Below are 24,220 nucleotides of genomic sequence, written 5' to 3'. Positions count from 1 at the left end.
ACTACTTAGTGTACATACTGAACTAAGCAGTCACACGACCAATGGCCTCTTGGTGTGCCCAAAGTCTGCACTGATTTTAATTTTACGCTCCTGAAGATGTGATGGGATGCTCAAACATGTGTCAGAATAATTTTTAAATTGTGTAATAAAGTGTTAATCACTTGAATTTTTAATTATATACTTAAAATATTTTTCTTTTGTTGCTGTATATTGAAGGTGAATAACAATCACAATCAAAGGGTTTTCTTTTAATTACTGAAATTATTATATATTGTATTTTATAATTATAATCGAAAGCTCATGTTGTAATGAAGGCTTGTGCAGAGGAAAATAAGTGCCTTATCACCATAATGAGAGTTTTTTTGGGTAAAAATTAACTTCCAACTTGAAAAGAAAAAGCAATATGTTATGTTGGCATTTAAGAGGTTACAACTCCTTGTTTCAAGAAAATAACCAGTCACATGATAGGGCTTATTGGTAAAATTTAGGTTTCCTCTTTAGTATGGAGTATTAAATTTAATATACATCTGTACTGTTTCACTTTGTTATTGATAATAGTTCAACAGATACACATCTTGAGAGACTACAACTGTTTCCAGGTAATATTCTTGCACTTCACTCAGTAAAAATCTTTGTATTATCCATTCCTCATTCAATCTTGAATTATTCTTCCTCTACTCTCATCCCCATTTGAGAACAAGCCATTAGATACACCCACAATTTTACTGCATCTGAACACAAACACTTTTTTTCAGCATTTGATAAAATCTCCTTTGCTGAAGCTTCTCTGACCTCACAGTTAATTCTGTGACCAACTAGTGTGCCACCATGATTACATTCACACCTGTTACACTTGTAACTACTCAGACATTTTGCTACATTTACAGGTTAGCTTTGAATTCGACTTTGTTCATTTTGACAGGAATTAGTGTAAAAGTATTGCACAAAAATTAGTCAGTACTTCTATGGATGTTATCCGATAATAAGCTGGCATATACCCCTGAATTCCTTATCAAATAATGCATATTCCTGCACATTTTCTGATAAAAAGACAGAGAAAAATGAAAGATATGATTCCTGTAAATTGCCCAACCATTTCTTCTGCTATTAAGTCAGGAATTGCATATTAATTTTAAAAAACTTACCTGGAATATCTGAAGAAATGTCAGTATTCTCATCATTCACATTTGCATGATGACTACCTAGTTGAAAAAAAATATGTAAAAAACAAATTATAAGTTTAATACAGAGTTTAATAAATTATCAAATTGTAAAATTTATTAAAGAATGAAATATAATTGTGAATTCTTTTGAACCAATAGGCATGTTTTATGAAACATAAGAGTCTAAATTAAATTTAGAGTATGCCCTCCGTGAGCATCAATAACTGCTTGGCATCTCCTGCCCATGGAAGCAATGAGATGACGAATCACATCCTGTGGAATGGCTGTCCACTCAGCCTGCAAAGCTGCTGCAAGCTGAGGTAGAGTCTGTGGTTGAGATTGTCGCCATTGCAGATGTTGGTCCAACTCGTCCCAAAGATGTTCGAGGGGGTTTAAATCTGGTGATCTGGAGGGCCAGGGAAGAATGTTGATGTTGTGGTGTCTCAAGAAGACAGTGGTGAGTTGGGCTGTGTGAGGACGGGCGTTGTCATGTTGAAAAATGTCGTTGACGTTCACCATGATGGGTTGCACATGGGGCCTAAGAATCTCGTCGCCGGTTGCATAGGATCTGATCGGAAATTCTACGCAACCCTGGTATGGTTGAGGCAGTAGACGTCACAGTGGTGGTCTTATCCCGAAGGTGACGTAACCGGATGTAGCGATCTTGTGAGGGCGTGGTCACACGAAGTCTGGAAGATCTTTGACGGTCACAAGTTGATCCATGTTGTTGGTGACGATTCCATAGCCTTGTGATGGTGCTTGGGTGGACATTCACAGCTCTGGCAACATCTGATCAAGATTCGCCTGCTTCCAAGCGACCAATGGCATTGTGCTTCAGTCAGTCTTGGCGTAACTGTATTGCGTGTCGGTGGCTTAACACTGAGCTATGGAAACTGAGAACCCATCACTTTTATAGGGATTTTGCAATGTTGCACTTGCAGAACATGCAGATCTCTCAAACAAATTTATTGGACACGAATGCGTTTTGGCGAAAAATCCGATGTTTTCCTCCGTTTTCAAAGTGCACAACTTTTATTGTTATTTTGGTCTGACAATCAGTGCCTTAACACGTGTAACATCACACACTCTGAGCTTGTAACGTTATTATATATATTTCTCTTTGAAATAACAAAACTATCCCTTTTGCATTTCTTTATTTGAAGAGTATATATCAAATTGCTTTCATAACTAGTTCTAGTGCAATGATTCATGCTATGATTAAAAATACTATTCTTCTTCCAAAAAATCTCTAATTTCATATGCACAATCTTTAAAACCTTAATACATTTCAAACATATTTTCAGTAAAACTTAATATTTTATCTGTTTTCTCTACCCCAATTACATACAATATTGGCCAATTTTACCCCTCATAACCACACACATACACAAAATCAAAATAAATCCAATTTATCCTTTTTTCTTTCTAGAATGACAATGACTTCAAATTGTACCATGAAACTAAATTTGTTTAACTTAAGTAGCTTTAAATTCATAACAGATGAAATTATTTATACTTAAATTTTATTTGCCCTTTGGACTAGGTCTACCTGTTATTCATGCTACTATAAATTGTACATCACTGGAAATGTGGGACTCGTGTTACACTATTGAACTACAACATCCACAAGCATCATTGTTTTTTTATATTACTAGCAGAAATGTCACTACATAGGTGGCTGTTTGTGCTAGTAAGTACTAGCTGCAGTATTCATACCTAATTCTACAAATGACTATAATACAATACAAGTAACCAATATATTCTGTATTTCACCATCATGGAAGTGAGTTAAGTGTAAGAAAATCAAGAATAGTTAACACAATCTACTGCAGCAAGCAAATATATCTTAGATTTAACCTACTTTATTTATTGTAATTATTTTTGATAAATTCGCTAACATATTTTAGTAAGATTTCTGTTTACCATTTGTAACATCAGCTTTAATTCATTATATATTTTTTCCTACACTATCAATTGACTTTAGGTCTACTGATTGAATGTCAAGGTTTGATTTTTCATTCCAGTATTATCTTCAAAAATAAATGTTCAGTTTTAGAAGGTTTACCAAAGCAGTGATCAACCAAATATAAAACAATCCTCACACTGAGCTTTCTTATAGTTGTCAGGACGAATATGTATAATTGAATTTTAAAATAATTATTAAAAAAATCTAATTTTTCTTTATATTAATACTAATATAGTTACACAACACTTGTTTACTTTGAATATATACTCACTATTTATTGATACAGACCGAAGTATGTTATCCACAAAATTAAGAAAATTGAAATTTTATAAAAAGGTATAGTGATAATTATTAGGAAATAATGAAAATAATTCTGAAGAATGCACAGAAAAATAAGGGGTTTAAAAATTTAGTTCACAGTGAATCACAATAAGTTGAAAACTTAAGATCATAGTTATATAAAGTGTTCAGGTAAGTTGTTTCTCATTGTCCGAGACAAATTGAAATTATTGTTGAACTTAAATACGATAATATGTTATCTGCAGGACAGCAACAACATGGTCTAATCCCAAGGCAATCCAGTTATCTAGTCCATAGAAGCACATTCAAAGTATCATATAAATTGAGTAGTATGCATATGTGCCTCTCATTATGATTTTCACAAGAATGTAATCATTAGGACTATGTACACTGTTTACCAATAAAAAGTTATTTATTATAATGTCTTACAAACTTGTCACAATTTATAACCAATAATGGAATTCAAATCAAAATATCTGGATAAAAGTTAATTTGTTTCTGACATTCACATTTCATAATTTTTGTACATTATACCATTTCTGATACAAGTTGAGGATTTGAAATATCTAAACAAGTTTTGTATTTTTATTTTATCCTCATAAAAGACAAGTTTTCAAGACAATGTAGACATGAAGTCTTTTGAGAAGAAAGGCCCAATCCTTATTATGATAAATCAAATAAAAAAAACATGCCAAGGTTCCTGGCAAAGTGGCTGTCCTTGGCTGAAGTACAATAAAGAGAAAAGGGTCGTGTTCTCCTCCATTGAGTTTCTCAGTAAAATCAGTCTTGTACAAAATAATGAGTTTTCTAGAAATATATGATTTAGGCCAATGTAATACCCAAGTATATAACTTTTTATTAGTCAATTAACTTGTTCATTCATTCATAGGTTATTGTAGAAAACCACTAGTGGCATGAAGGTTGTTTGACCCAGTCTAAGAATCTTATTTCAAACACTGGTAAAGAGACTCCTGATAATCACATGATTAGTGAAAACTTAATTTAAAAAGAGGGAATAGGGATTGTCAAAGTATCATAAGCCTGAATATACCAATCAAGTATTGTTTAGCCACCCTTTATGTGGAATACCAGCTTATGAGAAGAGCCAAGGGGAAAAAAAGTATATTTTTTAAATACACAGGATATTTATCTTTTTTTTTTTTCAACATCAGTCTAATTATTTTGGTCATAATCTGAGATAACTAAAATGTTAATGGTCACAAGCCTTGTCAACCTCAGTACTCTGCACTTACTCCATAACCAAATAAAGTCAAATGATAGAAAACAAGTTTAATTAATCAAATTCCACAGTAATTCATTCTACTTTCTTTTATATTCTTGAACAACCAAACAGTAAAATTGCTTTTCTCTTACAAGCTTTCTGTATATGAAAATTCAGATTTGTTAAAACTGAAAATACCCTTTTCATTTGCTTAATCTCTAAAATCATTGAAATAACTATCAAATGTTTATTTTTTAGTAAAACTTTTGATTTTATCTATTATTTTCTCTTATTTATTACTGCCTATACCCTAACTCCATATGGCCTTAGTCAATTTGACCAATCTCGTAACCACCATAAAACAAGAATAATAATCATCTAAATTACTATTTTGTGTGTTGTGTTTGTCTGCAGGATTTCTTGTAAACAGCTGGATGGATTTGGACAAAAGTTGGTGTAGATTTAGACTACAATCCAACTTAGAAGTAATTAATTTTTAGAGAGTTAAGGTCAAAGGCAAAGGTTACAAAAAATAATAAAAAATTTTGTTGACAGGGGGCCAACAATAATTCTCTAGATTTACAACACTAAAATCAGGGGTTTGATTTCCCTTGATGGACACAACAGATAGCCCAATATGGCTTTGCTATAACAAAAACACACAGGATTAGCTATTATCATTCATAGTGCTACCCTCTCTGCAAGATCTTTCTTTAAACATACCATGGTGAGCATGTGAAGCCGTGGAAGATACATTGCAAGTCAACATCAATGTACAAAGTGGGTTTAGAGTTTAAGAAACCTGTTCTGGCACCACTCCCCATGGATCCTGCTTTATGAGATAAAAAGTAAATAAAGGCCCTTGAAAGAAAGTATGAAAAAAACATAAGAGTTACATTGAAGCCTGAATAACTATCAAAGGTGGTTGACAAAATCCTGATGAAGAGAAAACTGCAATATGATGGAGGTAGTGAGAGTTGAATGTACTGGGAATGGTCTACATGCTGGATTGCAGAATTTCCTCTAGTAAATGAGAAAATGTGAAGCAACTGAAAAATTAAGGTGTTGGAGCTGATGGAAGGACAACTGGAACAAAGTATGGGAGAAAAAAGGTAGGAAAGAATAAGCCAATTTAATAAAAAGGCAGATCAAACTGATAAAGGTAGTAGGTGAAATAACATGGAGAAGGAATACCAGGGGATACAGAGTAAAAAACGTGTACCCTGAAAGATAGCAGTACAAGCTATGTAAGAGCGGAGAGCCCTGTCTGGACATGTAAGCCTATCCAAATCCAGTAAAGGGTAAGGATGGGAATTGGAGAAAAGTAAAAATAGCCCTTTCATGGTCCTGAAGTCTTCAGAAGAAAGGCATAATCTGGATAAAAAAGAAGTGAAATGTCAGTAGCTAACAAATCTGATCTTTAATGATCACAGGCTAAATGAAGAATGCAATGTGTGTTAAAGGAAAAATGAAACATGGAACACAAACCAAGTGGTTCAAATGGAGGTAAAGTAAGGGAATGTTAGACCACATTAATGCCCAAATTCAGGAGAGAAGGATGTCAAGGAGGACAATAAATTTGGAAAGAATACATGAGCATAATAACAACTGGAGAAGCAGAAACTCAATGGTATCACAAAAGCTAAAGGTATTGGATAAAGGCCACCCAATATCCAGAAATCAAGATCAGAGACCCATGATTGGAGAGGCAGGTGAGAATTTGAGTCATACCAGCAACAGTAAACCTGTCAACTCTGTGGGATATATGTCAGATGTGAGAGACAATCCATGACCAGATTTAAAGTATAAGTGCATGAAATTCAATAAGGCAAATATGATATGTGTGGCCCCAGTGTTAGAGATCCAATATTCAAAAACCTAGATATCAGAACCAGGTGCCTTCTTGGTGAGTGATAAGTGCCAATAACACAGAACTGTCCAAAGGAACTATCCTTAGACAATGCCAGATAAGAAGTAAATGACAAAATGCCTGATGTCTGGAAAGAAAGTTGAAAACAGCAATATGCAAAGCATTTTCATCTGCAGACCATTGGTCTAAAACTGCCTAGAGACAGACCCATACTCCCAATTTCTGAAGGGATGCATCCATGAAAAGATACAGATCCAGATGTGAGGAAGGAAAGTATACCTGCCAACATAAATGCTTTGTCCAGCTACCAATGCAGGCCATCTTGCAGAGAAGGAAGAAGGGAATTGGGGTTGAAACAGCATCTCAATCAAAATTTCATCTGCCACTGAAGTGCCCAATGAAGGGATCTCATATAGGCATAATAGAAAAGAAGATGTCATGGAAGATCACATTACCAAAAGTGAAAGAGCCTTGCAAGTAGTAAGTGACTGAGCCAAGAGGGTGTGGTGAACCAAAATTTCCATTTAACTAAGCCATAAAGAAAGAGCAGTGCTCAAATGATAGTTATGTCAAAAAGGGCCCACCAGAAGAACAAGATGTTGAGGGAGGACTTCTCTAGTTTGACCAACTCGCCCAACTGAACTGCCACATAAATATCTGTCAAGTATGGGTGGCTAATTCCTGCTTGGCATGAGCCAGAAGAAGCCAGCTTTTCATTTATAACTAAACCTCAGTCTCTTAAAATGGATGACATGCAAGAGCACCAAAAAAAAAAATTGACAAAACACATAAGGAACCAAGAGAAATCTGAAGAGAAGGGACCAAAATTGTGCAACCAACCTGAGATGAACAAATCAAAGATTAAAAAGAAACTGAAGCAATAACAATATATGTTTGTAAGTAATGGAGACATCCACTTATGTCATCCACAACCATCTAGGGGTGTGGAAACACTCCATGGTGAACTTTGATAGTGGTATAAAGCAGTTGAGGCAAGATAAATCAATTACTGGCCACCAGTCCCTGGCTTTCTGTGTAACAACAAAAAGGTAGGAGTAAAACAATATGGGAAACATGTTTGACTGTTCACTGCAAGAGCAATTCCTGAGCAGTTTCTAACTAATGCTGGTTCATCATAGATATCAATGAGGAGGTAAAAATGAGGAAAGGAGAATCCAAAATTAGGGAAAGAAATTATACATAAAGATGTATAAGGCTCCAGAGATAAAACAGGCTTCAGTATTTGTAAGGGTGGAATGTTGGTGGACTGATGTTCACCTTAGGCTCAATAATATCCAAGAGGGCAAACAGACCCAAGCCTATACAAAACCTATAAGGTCCCAACAACAAAGAAACCACATATTTAATGCTAGAGCCAAAGACAATATACATGCTAATGTGGAAGAAAGAGAGACAAAGGTAATGTCAGAAAATCCCACAGGATTTCTGTGGAGAGCCTTAGAGAGAGGAGGTGTATATAAGAATATCATAAAAGGTTGATAACAGTAAGAAGTTAGCAAGGATATTGGACAGATGTCAGGCAGACACACAATGTGGGAGGTGCCTTCCCAAAAGGTAACAAGTAACCCAACAACTGTTGATATAAAAATGGATATACAGCAGTATAGTAAGAAAGGACAAAATAATCAGAAGTCTTGGGGGGGGGGGGTCAATATGCTAATCCCTCCATACAACTGTGAGGTTAATGAATTAGCAAAAACCTAAATATCAGGAAAGAGAGGAAAAACCGAAAAGGCCGAGAAGATTGTTCATGTAAAAAAGAAGGACAAGGTGAGAGGGATAAAACATTACAAACCTGAGATATAAAATCCATGAAGGCTGAATAGACTTAGGAGATTTGCCAGGTTGGGAAAGGAAATGTGTGTGTTTTCATATAGCTGAGTCTACCGAGGGGAATCAAACCTCTGATTTTAGCAATGTAAATCCGAAGACTTACCACTGTACCAGCGAAGGACCAGAAGGGGAATGATTGGGAAACTTTGAAGGCAGAAACAAATTAAAGTCCTCTTCAACTAGCAAAAGTTCAACAGTTTCCATAGAAGCTTTGGGCATATCTGAGGATAAAGTGTGGACCATGTAATGTTCAATCTCCAAACATATTAAAACAGATAAATTTACCATTGTGTCAAACATGATGAGGCCTGAGAAAATGCTAGTCCCTGGTGAGTGACAGGTGAGTGTGAAAATTTGGTCTGATTTTGTAATTTATGACTTAGTAAACAAATATGTTTAAAGACTATAAAAATTAGACATTGCCTTATTAATATCTATATCATAATGAGCAAGTAATGCTAAATTTCATACTTAAAAGAAGAGTGGTAAATCGATTAAGAAGGAAAAAGAACTAGAGAGGAAATGTCACAATTATCATGCCAGCAGAGATTGAGATTTAAAAAACAAAACAAAAACCCTTAATGCAATTAAGAACTTAAAACTTAGATAATATTAAAATTTGATTTATCAACCCACTGATTAAAGATATGTCAGTATTTATGTCATGACGTTTCAGATAGTTACATTGAAAATAAACAAATTATAAACATATTATACAAATAAAATTGGTATCAAAATATAGTTAAATGAATTAAGACTAGAACCCACTTTTCATTTCATTTATATTTTCTTTTCAATTTGAAGTGAATTAGCTATATAAAAAATACATTTAATTCAGGGATAATGTTATTTAGTTTAATATTATAATAGTTATTATAAGTTTAGTTTTAATGTATAAAACATTTACCATAACAGTAATTACAGGACCTCAATACTTGAATATTTTTTCTGATGCATTCCTTAAGTTAAAAAGCTGGATCTCAAATCCATTTGTTAGTAATTATCAAAGCTGCTACTAATGCATACTTACATAGTGCTGACTGAGAGATGGCATTTAATTCTCCTGAACATTTTTCTTTGCTTAGTTGAATGATTTCATTATCTTTCTCACATAAAGGGTCAAATTTCTTGTCTGTAACTTTTTAATGAGAAGACAAAAGTAAATAACTATTTGTATAAAGCTACAGCAACATAAAACTGACACTTCAATTTCTTCTAAATCATAATTATCTTGTTTTCATTAGTGTCAATCAGTAAGTTAAGATTCCTTACATAAAAATTGTTACTAAAACATTTCCACAAAGTTTTAAATTCATTGTCCGTATTAAATGAAAATTTATGCACAGCACGATTAAACCTTAGTATTTGAATTAAAACTTCTTTTTGTGTGTGTGTGTGCAAAAAAAACATTTAATCAATTGAAACAAACATTTAAAGAACAATAATAACTTTATGAATATATAGTGGAGAAAAAATGTTACAAAATTGAACATTAACCTAATAAAATAACTGTTTATCACTATAAATTAGGCATTCCTGCATAGATCAGTAAAAAAACTTCCTCACTATTAATGTTTGTTCCTTCATTGCAATTTATGTAAAATTATTTGATACATGTATTGAATTGTCACTACAGTAAATAAACAAAGGTTATCTTGATATTGCATTGTAGTGTGCTACAAGCATTCATCATAAAAATTTATAATGATAACCAAAGTACAGATACACATGTATAAATATCTTATTGCTTACTTTAAATTTGTTCCCTAATTTTCATAAACACATTTTTCAATGGTTTTTGTGAATACGACAACAAATGCCATACATTTGAGCAACACATAATGTGATATGACTACAAGTATAAACATAAACAACAAAACTGAGCTCTTGTTGAAAACAGACCTACCATTCTTAATACTGCATTGAATGAAGACACAACCTGCATCAACACAAGAAGTACAGTTGGTGAATCGTGAACATCCTGTAAGAATACAACAATCATATATACAAGAAATAAAACAAATATAAACTTGTATTTATACATTTGGTTTACTATACAATATGATTCAGTAAACAAGTCACTTTTAATACATTTGTTTTTGTAAATATACGTATCTGATTTCACATTAATATATAAAAATAAATTTTAAAAGAAAATTAATATCTGTAAAATGTTACAGATAGCTTTTCATGTTACCAGACACTTCATTAACAAACTGATTAAATAAGATTAACAATATTATGAATTTTCTATCAAATCATGTACATAATGATGTTTAAGAGAGAAATATTAAGCCATAATTAGTTGAATTGGTCTTTTGCAAAATAAACTGTACAAAATAATCAACGTGATAGAAAATGATTAAACCTAACAATGTAATCCTTCCATTAAAAGCATATAACCAAGTTTCAATTCAAACCTAAATACAACTCTTTACACCAGACATTTAATAGCATTAGAGCTGGACAATTTAATTAATTACCCATGAAGAGTGATTACATCAATTAGTGTCATATAAACTAATCAAACTAGAGATTTCTGAGTACCATAATCCTTTTCATGATGTTCTAAAAACACATAGGTCTAAGAAGTCTTGATAAAAAATGAAATAGAAACCCTATAACCATTATATTTTGTCATTCTAGACATCCAAGTAATGGAAATATTATCATGTTTGTTGTTGAGTACAAAACTCCATAATAAGTGATCTGTGACCTACCAAGAAATCTGATTTAACAGTTAAGTTTATTTCAAGTTTGTTCAGTGTTAAGCCAGCATGGATTGGTAATTTTAGAGGTGGTCCTAAATTAATGGTTTTGGTTCAGTTCCCATTTGCTCATCCTGTATTTACTGTTGCAAAACTACTATGGCTACCTGTTATTGTCATTAATTTGGAACTGACGACTATTGGGCTACTTAAGTGTAAATGTAGTTTTCTTTTTTTGTTCTGTTATACTTCTAATTGACAATTGTGCAAATGTATTTTCTAATATTGTATAAAACAAGCACACATCTATGGGAGGAGTCCACACAATCCTCATTATTTTTTTAAGAATTAATAAAAAAACAGCCAGATGTCCTTACACTATTATATAGTATATGATTAAAAAAAAAAAAGATGTGTCTTGATTATCTCTTTAAATCTGTAAATTTAATTTTTCACACATTCCATCATTGATCTGAAAATTATTTCTAAACACGCAAAATGCTTCACAAAACGCCTGATCTATTTATAAAAGGAGGATACAATGTGGTTTGGATTAATTTTCAGGACAAATAGAAAAACATTATCTGATGCTGTAATGGGTCAATGGGTAAATTTGGATTTTTTGGCCAGATGAGATTTTTGTGTCCAATCAGGTTTAAGGGGTGAACTGTCAAAATAGGTTTTTTCTTCACAGTATTTTGTATTTATTACAACTGAACTCTACAGTAGTCCAGTTCACAGTTAAGCCACATATTAATTATTTCTATGCTAATACAACAATATGGACATCAATTAAGTGTTACCATGAAATGCATTTCTACCTCGGCTTTCTCCATAAATTAGAAAGTAGACATAGAGATTTGTATTAATAAATACTAGTAATGTTCAAGACACCTGCAGTACTCTTATAACATCTGTTATAGAATCATGTGTTTAATATATTATTAGCATCATTATTGATAATGACGAGCATGTTCTCATTAATTATCAATTTATATAACATAAGATTAATGGGGATTTACTAAATATTTGAAAAGCAAATATGGTGATCATGTCATAATCACTGCATGACAGTAGTGATTCACCAACAAGATGTCAAAGTATTTAAAAAAAACCAAAAAAAAACTTTATGCTAAAAGTTTGACACTATTTTTTTTGCAAAATGTGCAAATAGCAACTGATAGATATCAAATACAGCAAATGAAGAGTAAATTAAAAATTACTTACAAAAAATAATTAAAAATATGACTTGGAGATTAACACCATGATTAAATAACACAGTTGTTCTCAAACGATATTAGTTGTTGCTCCCTCTTCCCCGTTTTACTTCATGATGGATAACGTATGTTATGAACATTGTATTATTCAATCAATGAGCCCGTCAATTAATAAATCAAAAAATATCACTAACTGCTAAGGTCTAAACATACATATCACACCATCTAGACAACTGTTTCACAAATTTATAACTAACACAGAAAAAATTTTGCCAGCTAAATTTAAGTTTAGACTGATATGGAGAGCTCCAAAGGTTACATTTGTTTCATTTTATATTCAAATTTGCAATGTCTTAAACAGTTTAAATGCTTGAATCATAATAAGTCTAGTTTTCAATGTTGTACAATAAAGAAAATTAAACCTGTCTCACAACTTTACATTCCAAAGTACCATTCTCATAACTCCTTAATTTTAGAAAGTGGGGACGGGATATATGAGTTGCCCTAGAGTATGTATGCTGATCAGTCTTGCTTTTACCTCTATAATGTAGGCCTGACTGGGTTTTGTTGTCTTTAAATTTTTACACATTTTACAGTAATTCCTCTATGATGAACCTGAAAATTTATCTATTTTTCTCCATCACATACAGATTTTTCACAAAATGGCATATGTACTTCTACATAAATTAATCCTTTTCATTAAAATTGGTTTACATTTTGTTATGCTTAAAATGTTGCCAAACAAAAGCTATATAGACTTCTCTCGACCAGTCTTGAGATGAGTTTTATCAATCATTCCAGAACACATGAGAATCATATCACAAGCATATAAATGGTTAGTAGGCTACATGACATATCATTTCTGGAGAGTATTTATTTGTGCATGCATTTTGATGTTAATTTTCTCCAGGAACAACATTTTGCTGGTACATAAAAACATGTTTATAACAGTTTTTACAAAAAGCTTCACTAGTTTATTGCATGAATATTGCTGAATTAATACCAATCCTGGAACCTGCAGTCTATGAAACAAGTGAGTGTTGATTGTTCATTGATTTCTCCAAAAGAAGTATCAAGGATGTTTTCCTTCACAATAACATGTACACATCTGTTCCTGTTACTCATCTGGTTCACTTGAAGATCATGCATCAAATTCTCAACCTTCTTCTTAATAAGATCAAACACAAAAACCATGGATGGCTACTTTGTGGAGACTTAAAAGTCCTTTGTATATTACTGGGTCATCAATCCAATTATACAAAGTGTGAATAAGACAGCAAAGCAAGAAATCAGTACTACAGAAAAAAGCAATACCCACAATGAATAAGCCTGATACCAGGATTGAAAAATATTAAACATGAAAGTTTAGTTAACACAACAAAAATCCTGTTACATCCACTTCACACAAAACTGGGCTGGATGAAACAGTTTGAAAACATTGTAGACAAAGATGGCAATTGTTAAGTATCTATGTAGACTATTCAAAACTCTTTCAGAAGCAAAACTTTAAAAAGGGATTTTTTGTTTGATTTCAGATTAGGAAATTGACTTCAGAGGGACAGTTTGAAAGGACAATGAGGAACGTCAACAAAGAAGCATGGATTGACTTAAAAAATGTTAACAATTTTTTAGGAAACAACAATGGCAAATTATGAAAATATAATAATGTCAATAACATGCTCAATACATTCAAAGAGTGGGGCTGTATTATAAGCTTGAAAATTCATTTCTTACACTCACATATTCACTATTTCACTGAAAATCTTGCTGCCATCAGTGAAGAACAAGGGAAATGGAGGAAATGGAGAGGAGGTATCATGGAAGGTGGAACATCAGCAAGATGGCTGATTACCACTAGTTGGGAAAAGGAGATGCTCTAGACACATTACATAAAAATATTACAACACATAGTTTTGAGACTGAAAGACCTATATTTCACAAACACAAAAATCAGGATGAATGAGGATGCATGTTTGTTTGATGTCAATGTTCTTTTCTTCAGTTTGTTTGTATTTTTGTTAAAAAAGGTAACAAAAATTATTCATTAAGGTAAATTAATTAACAATTTGATCTAAGCAAATTTTTGCTCCCAACTTGCAAAAAATCCTGACATACTAGAAAAATAAAATGAATGTTACTTCCATAACCAGTGTATCCAAATTATAAAAAATCTGTTATTGAAACCAAAACTTTTATGAAGTTTAAATTTACAGGCCTGTGTAGTAGGGAAATTTGAGAAAAGCAATTTCAAATTGGGAAATGTTAATAATCCATAATGAAGCCTAGGACATTTTTACTAGCTTAGTAAAAAGTCCTTATAACGAACATAGTTCATCCAAATCATTCATTCCTTGAAATTCTGGAATATGTCTAGAGCAACAGATGGAGTGGTTGGGTCTGCAGGTTACTTTCTGGGATAAGGTTCTTATAACTATGAAGAAATGAAATTCCATGGTTCTTCAATGCCATTTGCAACAATTCAAGAAAAATTTTATGTGGGTTACACCTAAAACTGCACCTCGACATACGTGCTTTACACATGAAAAGGAAGAAATTGTTTTTGTCTTATTATTATTACTACTAATCTAACAGTATTCAAGTGTACCTCAATTATTTGAAAATAAAAGAATCAAAATTAGCATTTTAGTATTTCTAGCTTGACAGTTTGTTTAATCTTCACGGTGAGAGCCTTTAAAGATTCTTCCTTGTTTATTATAGCTTTCCTCAGTTTATGAAAGGAGCTGCATAACATCAAATACATGGTTGATCTTATGATCCAATTCAGTTTCTTCAAAGCTTCTCTTGTCATCTTTCTAGAATTCTAAATACTTCCTATACTTTTTTTTGAACTTCCATCAGACATAGGCATTTCTGCATTTACATTAGAACAACACAAAATGTATAAAGTTATCAATTAGGCCTCTCCTTCCATTAAAGAACACAATTTTCTATAATAACTTATTTACAGAATCCCTTTTCCACACTAGCCTGACCATGGAACAAGGAAAGGAGAGATCTGAAAGCTTTACAAAACATCTGAAATTGCCTTTTTTTCTGACTATAAATGGAAATATGAGAGTATCCAATCTGTCCTATTCTCTCAGAAGCAATATTTTAAATCAGGTGATTGCAGTAATGTCATAAAAACTCTTTCTACTGCCTGAAAATAATGTTACAGTCTCTTTCTTCCACTAAGCCTTCATTTACCAGATTTTTTTAAAGATGAGATGAGAATGTAACAGCATTTGATGATACATTTAACATCACTTCCAGATTCAAGAAATTTATATTCGTTACTTGCAAATAATTTTAATGACGGCCTTGAGGAACTACCTGTATTCAAGTATAAAGCTTAGTAAGCCTATCACTTTTTGAAGCTCTTTTAAACCATTAAGGACTTTCTTTGTAACAAAAACATTATCAATTCTGGAAGGCTCCTTTGCTATTTACAAAAAACCTAACATTAGTTTATTCTTAAGGAAGTATTTCAGAGAAGGTTTAAGTACTTTAGTAACTGAGAAAAAAAAATGTAATTTTGGGTTGAAGAGAAGGATGTTAACCACTTCATACATACTATCATACAACTGTAATTTTGGTGGAATTTTCTGCAAACCCACATGTTTTAAGATGATGTAGAAGGGAAAAATACTTTTCCATAACAATGATGCTTTCCAGCCATCAGTGCTGATAAAGCTTTGGTCAAAAGTTCAAGCATCCAGTATTGTTTTTGAAGTAATTAGCTCTTATTGGAGAATCTTTGAGCATATAGTAGAGATTTGACAGAATTTCTTCGAATTTCCAGTCAACTGCTTTTCACCCATCTCTAAAAGTATTGTGTGTAAACTATAAGTTTCAACTTGCAACAGAAGTCTTTTTCTGATTGAGTTTACAGAGTTATTTTATGTAAACTTCAATTAAACTTGTGGCCATCCATGGGCATCTGCAATAATTTTTTAGAAACAAGGTATGTGATACTAGGAAACAGTTTATCAAATAGACCAGTGACAACAGTATGTTCTAAGAATTCTGATTTATCTTATGTGAGTTTTTTTTTTTTTTTATTTCTTTTCATATCCCAAAAGTCAGCATAAATATCACATAGTTTCATCATAAGAAAATTTTAGTTCTCATTACACAAAATAATATATCTAGACTCATGAATTTTACATTTAAATACAGAAATCGATATAAAGCTAAACAAGATGTTTTTCATTTTTCCATTTGAAAATATTTTGGCAATTTCACTATTGAGGAAAATAGTCTGGAAAAGTTCTGTGATCCTTTTATTTGAATGAAATTAATCATGACAGTCAATAGTTCTCAAAAAGTATTTATAACTTCTCATACTGAAGCATCTATACAAGAAATAAATGACAAGATGCTGGAAGTGTCTATTCAGATTTTTTGAAAAAGGTACACACTCTGGTACTATTTGTTACTGCTTTTAATGCCTTAATGTTTTTTTACACACTTCCTGTTTGTCATATTACTGTATAAAATTGCTTATTTAATGTAAAAGGAACTTTTGTAGGACTTGTATCTTGATTTGCTAATTACAAATCCCTTAATAACCATTCCTGGTAGTTAAAATAAAAATAAAATAAAATATTAAAAAGAGATGCACAATTAAAAACATTTTATTTAAGGTCAATCTACGACCATTAAAAAAACTGACTCTACATGTCTTGACTCTGCATATTGAAGAGATTATCTGGGGAAACGAGTGATATACTAGAGCCTTTCGAGTCCGATATCTGGAAGACGAAAGCTAGGTTCTAACCGAGACAGTTTTATCTTCTAAGTTCTTACATATTAATATTAACAGGGTAATTTACTTATGTAATAAATCACCATCAGCAGTAGTAAATGACTAACAAGTATTTGTACTAGACCCTGTGTAGAGGATAACGCATTATATGTTTAACAAAAAAAAAAAAAAAGGTAGGATCGAGTTTTTACTTTTTTTCTCGAATGATGGTATGAAGAGACAGCCTTGAATTTCAAGATTTACGAACCAAATTTTCCAGTATATGTTAATAATTGTTATAATATCAGTCCACCCTCATTACACACAAAATTTTGAAACTTGCAAAGTAAACTGTTCTGTATTACTCGTGTATATAACTACATGTAACCTAAAAAGTTACATTTCTACTGTGTAGCCTAGCTTACCTTCAACCTCAAATGCACTGGTCGTTTCTTTATCAAATCCAACTGTATCATGATTACCGATATTAATATCACTACTGTTACTACCACTATTGGCAAGCACAGAATCTTCAACATGTTCCACATAATAACTATGTTCAGAAACATTATCTCCCAAATTTCTTTCTATGAAACAGATAAGAAAAAGCCAAAACAGCTTTGAAATATATTTCATCTTCCTTCTCGACACGACCATTTTTTTTATCAATTTTAAAATAAACTTCAATATACCAATAACACACTAACACATAAATCTTCCGCTATTATAGATGTTCACAAGTTATATTTAACGCTAATATCAATAACGTCACTATAATACTCCACGTTGCAAAATGACGATTTGATGTTTAACGCAGTCTCAGGAGTGTTTTAAAACAGTATACGTGGCTCCATCCTCGTTACAACATAGGTTTCATATTTTCTCTTTTTTTTTTTTTTCGGTATAAGTTGAAAATATTAATGCAAATTCTAATCGTTCATTTTGCGAGGAAAATCTGTTTTTATTATGGATGATTAGCATATATTAAACGAAGAAAAAAAAGGCAGAAAAATATAAAATAAACTATCAAATGTACTTCTGCAGGATCCTCGATAGTGTTCTGTTTCAAGAGTAAATCCCCTCATTGGACCCTATAGATAGCTTGTTCTTTTTTTGTTGTTTTTTTAACTTCGCGCAAAGCTACTCGAGGGCAACCTGCGCTAGCCGTCCTAATTTAGCAGTGTAAATCTAGAGGGAAGCAGTTAGTCATCACCATCCACCGCCAATTTTTGGGCTACTCTTTTACCAACGAATAGTGGGATTGACCGTGACATTATAACGCCCCCATGGCTGAGAGGGCAAGCATGTTTGATGTGACTGTGTTTCAAACCCACGACCCCTGCAGATAGTCCAATGTGGCTTTGCTATAAGAATAACACACGCACACACAAGAGTAAATAAAACCAAATTAAGAGTAAAAATTATTTTTCTTTCTTGCTTTGACGTTCTTATGCCATGATGATTCATGAAATCCGTACATTTTATCTCTTATGTGACGTATTCTTAGTGTTCAATACCTGACTGACAGACAACACAGTACCTAAATGGGGCACGAGTGGTTAAAACAGTTAACCTCTCCAGGTGATCCCTGTTCCGAAAAATAAATCAACAATTTCTTAAGATATCTACATAAAATATCTTCCAGTAGGACAGTAGGTGTTTATTTGTTTGGTTATTTTTAAATTTTGCGCAAAGCTACACGAAGGCTATCTGCACCAGTCGTCCTTAATTTAACAGTGTAAGACTAGAGGGGAGGTAGCTAGTTATCACCACCCACCGCCAACTTTTGGGCTACTCTTTTACCAACGAATAGTGGGATTGACCATAACGTTATAACGCTCCCACGTCTGAAAGGGCGAGTATGTTTGGTGTGACGGGGATTGGAACCAACGACTCTTGGATTATGAGTCGAGAGCCTTAACCACCTGGCCATGCCGGGCCTGACAATGGTGAGTCTAAAGACTTGCAATGCTAAAATACGGTTTTGATTTCCTACGATCGACCCAGCAGATAGCTAAATGTGACTTTGCTCTACGATAAACCATCTTACTAAAATTAGCAGAATTTACAAGGCAATAATATGATAGCACTGAAAATGGTTTATTGTGCTGCAAATTTATTTATTTAATACATTTTTTCCCCTTTTTAAAACTGTTTTTGTTAAGCTATTTCTAGCGTAATAATATAATCTGATATAGCTTGACAATCGTTGTATGTATGTAAAATCTATGTCAAAATAATCTTCAATACCATACAGCATGATCATTTTTTATAACTTAATAAATATGATAGCCTTAAGTGCTTAAGTGAGCCTTAACTTAGTGTGACGTGAAATGGCGCTGTTGTTTGTTTTGCTTTTTAAAATATCGAGTTATCATAAATAACAGTTGTAACCCAGTAAATAGTGTTCAGTGTTCATTTGTTTTTTTCTTTGAAATTTACATATAAATCTGCCAGTTTATAGAAAAATTGGTCAAGAAATGGAAGATTCATTGCGCATTTTGTGAATTTACATTAACCTTTCTTGATAAGAACCGTATTTTAACTGTTTGTGTTTCTAGTAGAACAGACACTTAAAAGTGTGGTTAATATTATGAATTTATCACAATTTATCCGGCAAAGAGATGCAACAAAAGTCAAAATTTCAGTAGTAGTCTCAAATTGTTAGTACTTTTTCAACATTTAAATGCCCCGTATAATAAAAGTGGGGAAAAAATTACTCTTTATTAAAATAAATCTACACAATATTTATGGGTTATGTGATTCTTGGTATTAAATCATTAAACGTTTGTTTCTTTGTGTTGGAATTTCGCACAAAGATACTCTAGGGCTATTTGTCCCTAATTTAGCAGTGTAAGACTAGAGGGAAGGCAGCTAGTCATCACCACCCACCTCCAACTCTTGGGCTACTCTTTTTACCAACGAATAGTGGGATTGATCGTCACATTATACACCCCCACGGCTGGGAGAGCGAGCATGTTTAGCGCGACGCGGACGCGAACCCGCGACCCTCAGATTACGAGTCGCACGCCTTACGCACTTGGCCATGCCAGGCCCGTCATTAAACGTATTAATAGTTTATTATTACATTCTGTTATAATTACATAATAGTATTTTTAATAGGAACTACAATCCATAATAACATTTAATATTGCATTCAAATTTATCTTAGTGTTTGAATAATAAGCACATTTTTGTTATAATGTTTATCATTATGTAATTTACACAACAATCTCATTGTTATCAAAGGAGTGCACATATAATCTGATATAGCTTGGCAATCGTTGTATGTATGGACAATCTATGTCAAAATAATCTTCAATACCATACAGCATTGAATGCAGTGAATTTTGGTATGGCCTGATGGTTAGGGCGCGCAATTTGCATTCTGTATCCCCGTAACGCTCAAGATGCTCGCCTTTTCAATCGTGGGTATGTTATAACGTGACGGTCAATCTCACTAATTGTTGGTTATAGAGTAACTCAAGAGTTGGCAGTGGTTGGTATTAACTAGTTGGCTTTCATCTAGTCTATCACTGCTAAATTAAGGCTGGATATAGCCACCCAATTATTTACCAACTCTACATGAAGATGCTTGAAAATAAATTGAATATTGTAAATAAGAGTTCTGACTCCCATAGCTTATGTTCACCGTGTTAATGATACTTTTCTTGCATGGCTTTATACGCAATTAGACTTACACAATTTTATTTGTAATCTCTAGTGCAGATATCACTTTATAAAGTTCAAAGACAAAAGGTAAGTAACCACTAAAAGTATCCTTTTTGGATTTGTTGAATGCGAATGACAATAATAGTTTTTATGACATTAATGCACAGAGAAAATATCGACCTAAACATATTTGTACTGCACATCGATTTAGCCTATGGCTATAAAGTTAGGCATTGTCAACTATTTCACGTGTAGGACAAGTAATTTAACAAATGAAAATAATACAGAAAAAGAATTACGGAAGCTGGTACTTATGTTCAAGGCAGAATTAAGGGTTCTATTGGCCCTAGTCTTTTCAACTTATAGAGGCCCCCTCGAGACAGAACCTCAAGGTGCAATACATTTATAGTCATAGCTTGAGGCCCCCTAATTCAGACCGGTAAGCCCATGCCTTAATCCGGGGTTGTTTATGTTTGTAACGCAAACTGCTCACTAAATTAGTTTCCATTAAAGCTATTAAGAACTACATTATATGTTACTGAATGAGGGAAAGTCCATTTTTAGTCACCATGTAACCTTTTCCTCACTACACATCAAGGAAACAAAATATGTACATATTCACTAAACATAATAAGAAAGGGAGATACTGCCCAAGATAAAATTTGCGAAATGTATTTATCATTATAAAAAATGGAGGACATTTAAAGTAAATGGGGCTATTTACAGTATAAAGTGCAAATATGGCCAAAACTATACAGTAAAGCCAGGCCCTGCTGTAGGTTAAAGGATTAAAGAACATATTTATGACATCCCATCTAAATGGTGGGAGAATCTATTGTACCGAAACAACTATGTGAACCTGAGCATAGTCTTCCATGAAACAAATTTATTGTCCTTGTATATATTGAAAAAAAAAAGCCCACCAGTAAACATTTTGTAACCCAACAGTGGCACAGCGGTAAGGGAAAGTATAACACTGAAATCCGGTTTCGATATTCGAGATGAACACAGCACAGATAGCTCATTGTGTCGCTTTGTGTTTAACTACAGATAAATAAGATAATATGATATTCACATATCAAGATTGAACTATTAGGTAAGACATAAGCATTGCAAATTCAGAAGAATTATAGCAAAATAATTGCAACATAATTCAAAATGAATTTAGAAAATAAAGGAAAAACTCAAACATTTGTGTAAAACAAGAAATAAATTATGCATTATACACTAAATAAGGTACTCCATCTTTGCTGAAACATTGTTTTAATTCTTAGCTCCAATGTAACTTTCTTAAGTGACGTATTATAATCGACTTTTTCATTGTTGTTGTAGTAACTTCTGCCATATTGAACTTCGAATTTTATCAGACTCCTCTCCTGGTAAGAGGTCAATATATCAAGAATTGTAAATCAATAATGGTGAAGTGTCCACACCATTTGATGATTGTATGTGTTACATTTTCTATCATTTGTATTCAGTGTTAATGACCTTAGATACAAGCAGAAAGAATATTTATGTGTAGTAATTCAGGCGCGGGATGGCCATGTGGGTTAAGGCGTTAAACTCATAGTCTGAGGGTCGCGGGTTCGATTCCCCGTTGCACCAAACATGCTCGCCCTTTCAGCCGTGGGGACGTTGGTAAAAGAGTAGCCCACGAGTTGGCGGTGGGTGGAGATGACTAGCTGCCTTCCCTCTAGTCTTACACTGTTAAATTAGTGGCGACTAGCGCAGATAGCCCTCATGTAGCTTTGCGCGAAATTCGAAAAACAAACAAACATATCTAGTAGTTCATTCATATTCAAAATTAAAAAATATATAAAAAACTAAGAATATCGTTTTTTCACAGTTGTAATGCTTAAAATTAGTTATTTAAGTAGATCCTTTAAACTTTAGTGACCAAATTGTAAATATAAACATCAAAATTACTGTATATTATTTAGAGATTTAAATAGATGTTCTCAGAATGATTGTTTGTTTGTTTGTTTTGGAATTTCGCACAAAGCTACTCGAGGGCTATCTGTGCTAGCCGTCCCTAATTTAGCAGTGTAAGACTAGAGGGAAGGCATCACCACCCACTGCCAACTCTTGGGCTACTCTTTTACCAACGAATAGTGGGGTTGACTGTAACATTAGAACGCCCCCACGGCTGGGAGGTCGAGCATGTTTGGCGCGATGCGAATGCAAATCCGCGACCCTCAGATTACGAGTCGCACGCCTTAACACGCTTGGCCATGCCGGGCCTAGCCCATTGAGTAGTTTCGCACTAAAACAAACATTAAAATATAGGATTTTTATTTGTATTAAAAAGTGTTCATGTAAGGCGATTAATCTTTCTTTTCGTTGTGTTTATATTTCGATTTTGTATTTTTCTGTTTGAAATATATTCCTTTGCATGAAGCGAATTCTTTGTTGCAGAATGTCTATCATCTATTAGTGTGTGCTTGCATCTTTGCTAAATAATTTTTGATTATGTATTATTTTTTTCTTTTAAAAGTTTATACCGTCTGAGTTCTAAGTAAATATTTAAAGAAGTATGAGAAGGTTGCAGCACTTCTTGACTATCGTGTGCATGTATTAATATGGTTTATCGATTTTTAGAATTAAAATTAGTTGTTGATTTGGAGACAAGCTCGAGGTTAGGATGAGAGGAAAAGAGTGGTATAGAAACATACCATGCAATTTCTGTTTTCTTTCATTAATCTAGTGTTATTCTAAGTTTGCCATTTATTCTGAGAATGTCCATTTCCCATATTACAGTCAAGAAAGACAACAAGCTGATTTTGTCATATATGCTTTTGTTCCTTCATCATGGTCTGGCATGGCCAGGTGGTTAAGGTACTCGACTCGTAATCCGATGATCGCGGGTTCGAATCTCCGTCGCACCAAACATGCTCGCCCTTTCAGCCCTGGGGCGTTATAATGTCACAAGCAGTCTCACTATTCGTTGGTAAAAGAGTAGCCCAAGAGTTGGCGGGGGGTGATGATGACTAGCTACCTTTCCTCTAGTCGTACACTGCTAAATTAGGGACGGCTAGCGCAGATAACCCTCGTGTAGCTTTGTGCGAATTTCAAATCAAACCAAAATTCTTCATCATTCTTTTGAAATTATACCTGTTATACCTGTTTACTGTATTGCTATTGGTTGTATAAGAACGTAGAGAATAATGTGGTAGACAGGTAGTGTTTGGAGGGTACAGCCTCCTTTATGCTTCGATGAGAATTACTTGTAATATTGATAGCACTGTAAGAGAATTAGATATTACCCATGAAATAAGTACCGTTGATTTTAGACAGCTCGGTAGGTGATTTCAGTTCGATTATTTAAAGAAAGAGAACATTTCTAATCCGATACAATTGGCAATCCATTGTCCAAAGCAATTACCATATTTTCCGGTAAAATGCACTTTTTTTCCAAAAAAAAAAGTGTCTCAGAACCCCCTGCCTCTTATACACCGAAGGTAAAAAATCTTATGTGTTTACTACTTTTGAAGTATTTTAAAG

At 33.2% G+C, this 24,220-nt stretch overlaps 1 protein-coding gene across 2 annotated transcripts in view; it reads right to left on the bottom strand.

Annotated features, from left to right (window-relative positions):
* LOC143239931 (uncharacterized) overlaps positions 1 to 17,886 on the bottom strand; it is a 34,068-nt gene extending 16,182 nt beyond the window's left edge. The window contains exons 1-4 of one of the 2 annotated variants that reach the window (XM_076481598.1): positions 17,473 to 17,886; positions 10,282 to 10,356; positions 9,406 to 9,513; positions 1,146 to 1,202 (exon numbers count right to left, since the gene is read on the bottom strand). In XM_076481598.1, the coding sequence (XP_076337713.1) occupies positions 1,146 to 1,202; positions 9,406 to 9,513; positions 10,282 to 10,356; positions 17,473 to 17,704 (472 nt within the window). In that variant the 5' untranslated portion in view covers positions 17,705 to 17,886. The remainder of the gene's footprint in view (positions 1 to 1,145; positions 1,203 to 9,405; positions 9,514 to 10,281; positions 10,357 to 17,472) is intronic. The other variant, XM_076481599.1, reaches the window with a different exon arrangement.
* Positions 17,887 to 24,220: the final 6,334 nt, after the last annotated feature.

This window comes from Tachypleus tridentatus, chromosome 13 (genome assembly GCF_004210375.1).
Source record: "Tachypleus tridentatus isolate NWPU-2018 chromosome 13, ASM421037v1, whole genome shotgun sequence".
In the NCBI taxonomy this organism is placed as follows: Eukaryota; Metazoa; Arthropoda; class Merostomata; order Xiphosura; family Limulidae; genus Tachypleus; species Tachypleus tridentatus.
The sequence above is the reverse complement of the archived record's forward strand: the minus strand, read 5'-3'. Positions and strand labels throughout refer to the sequence as shown.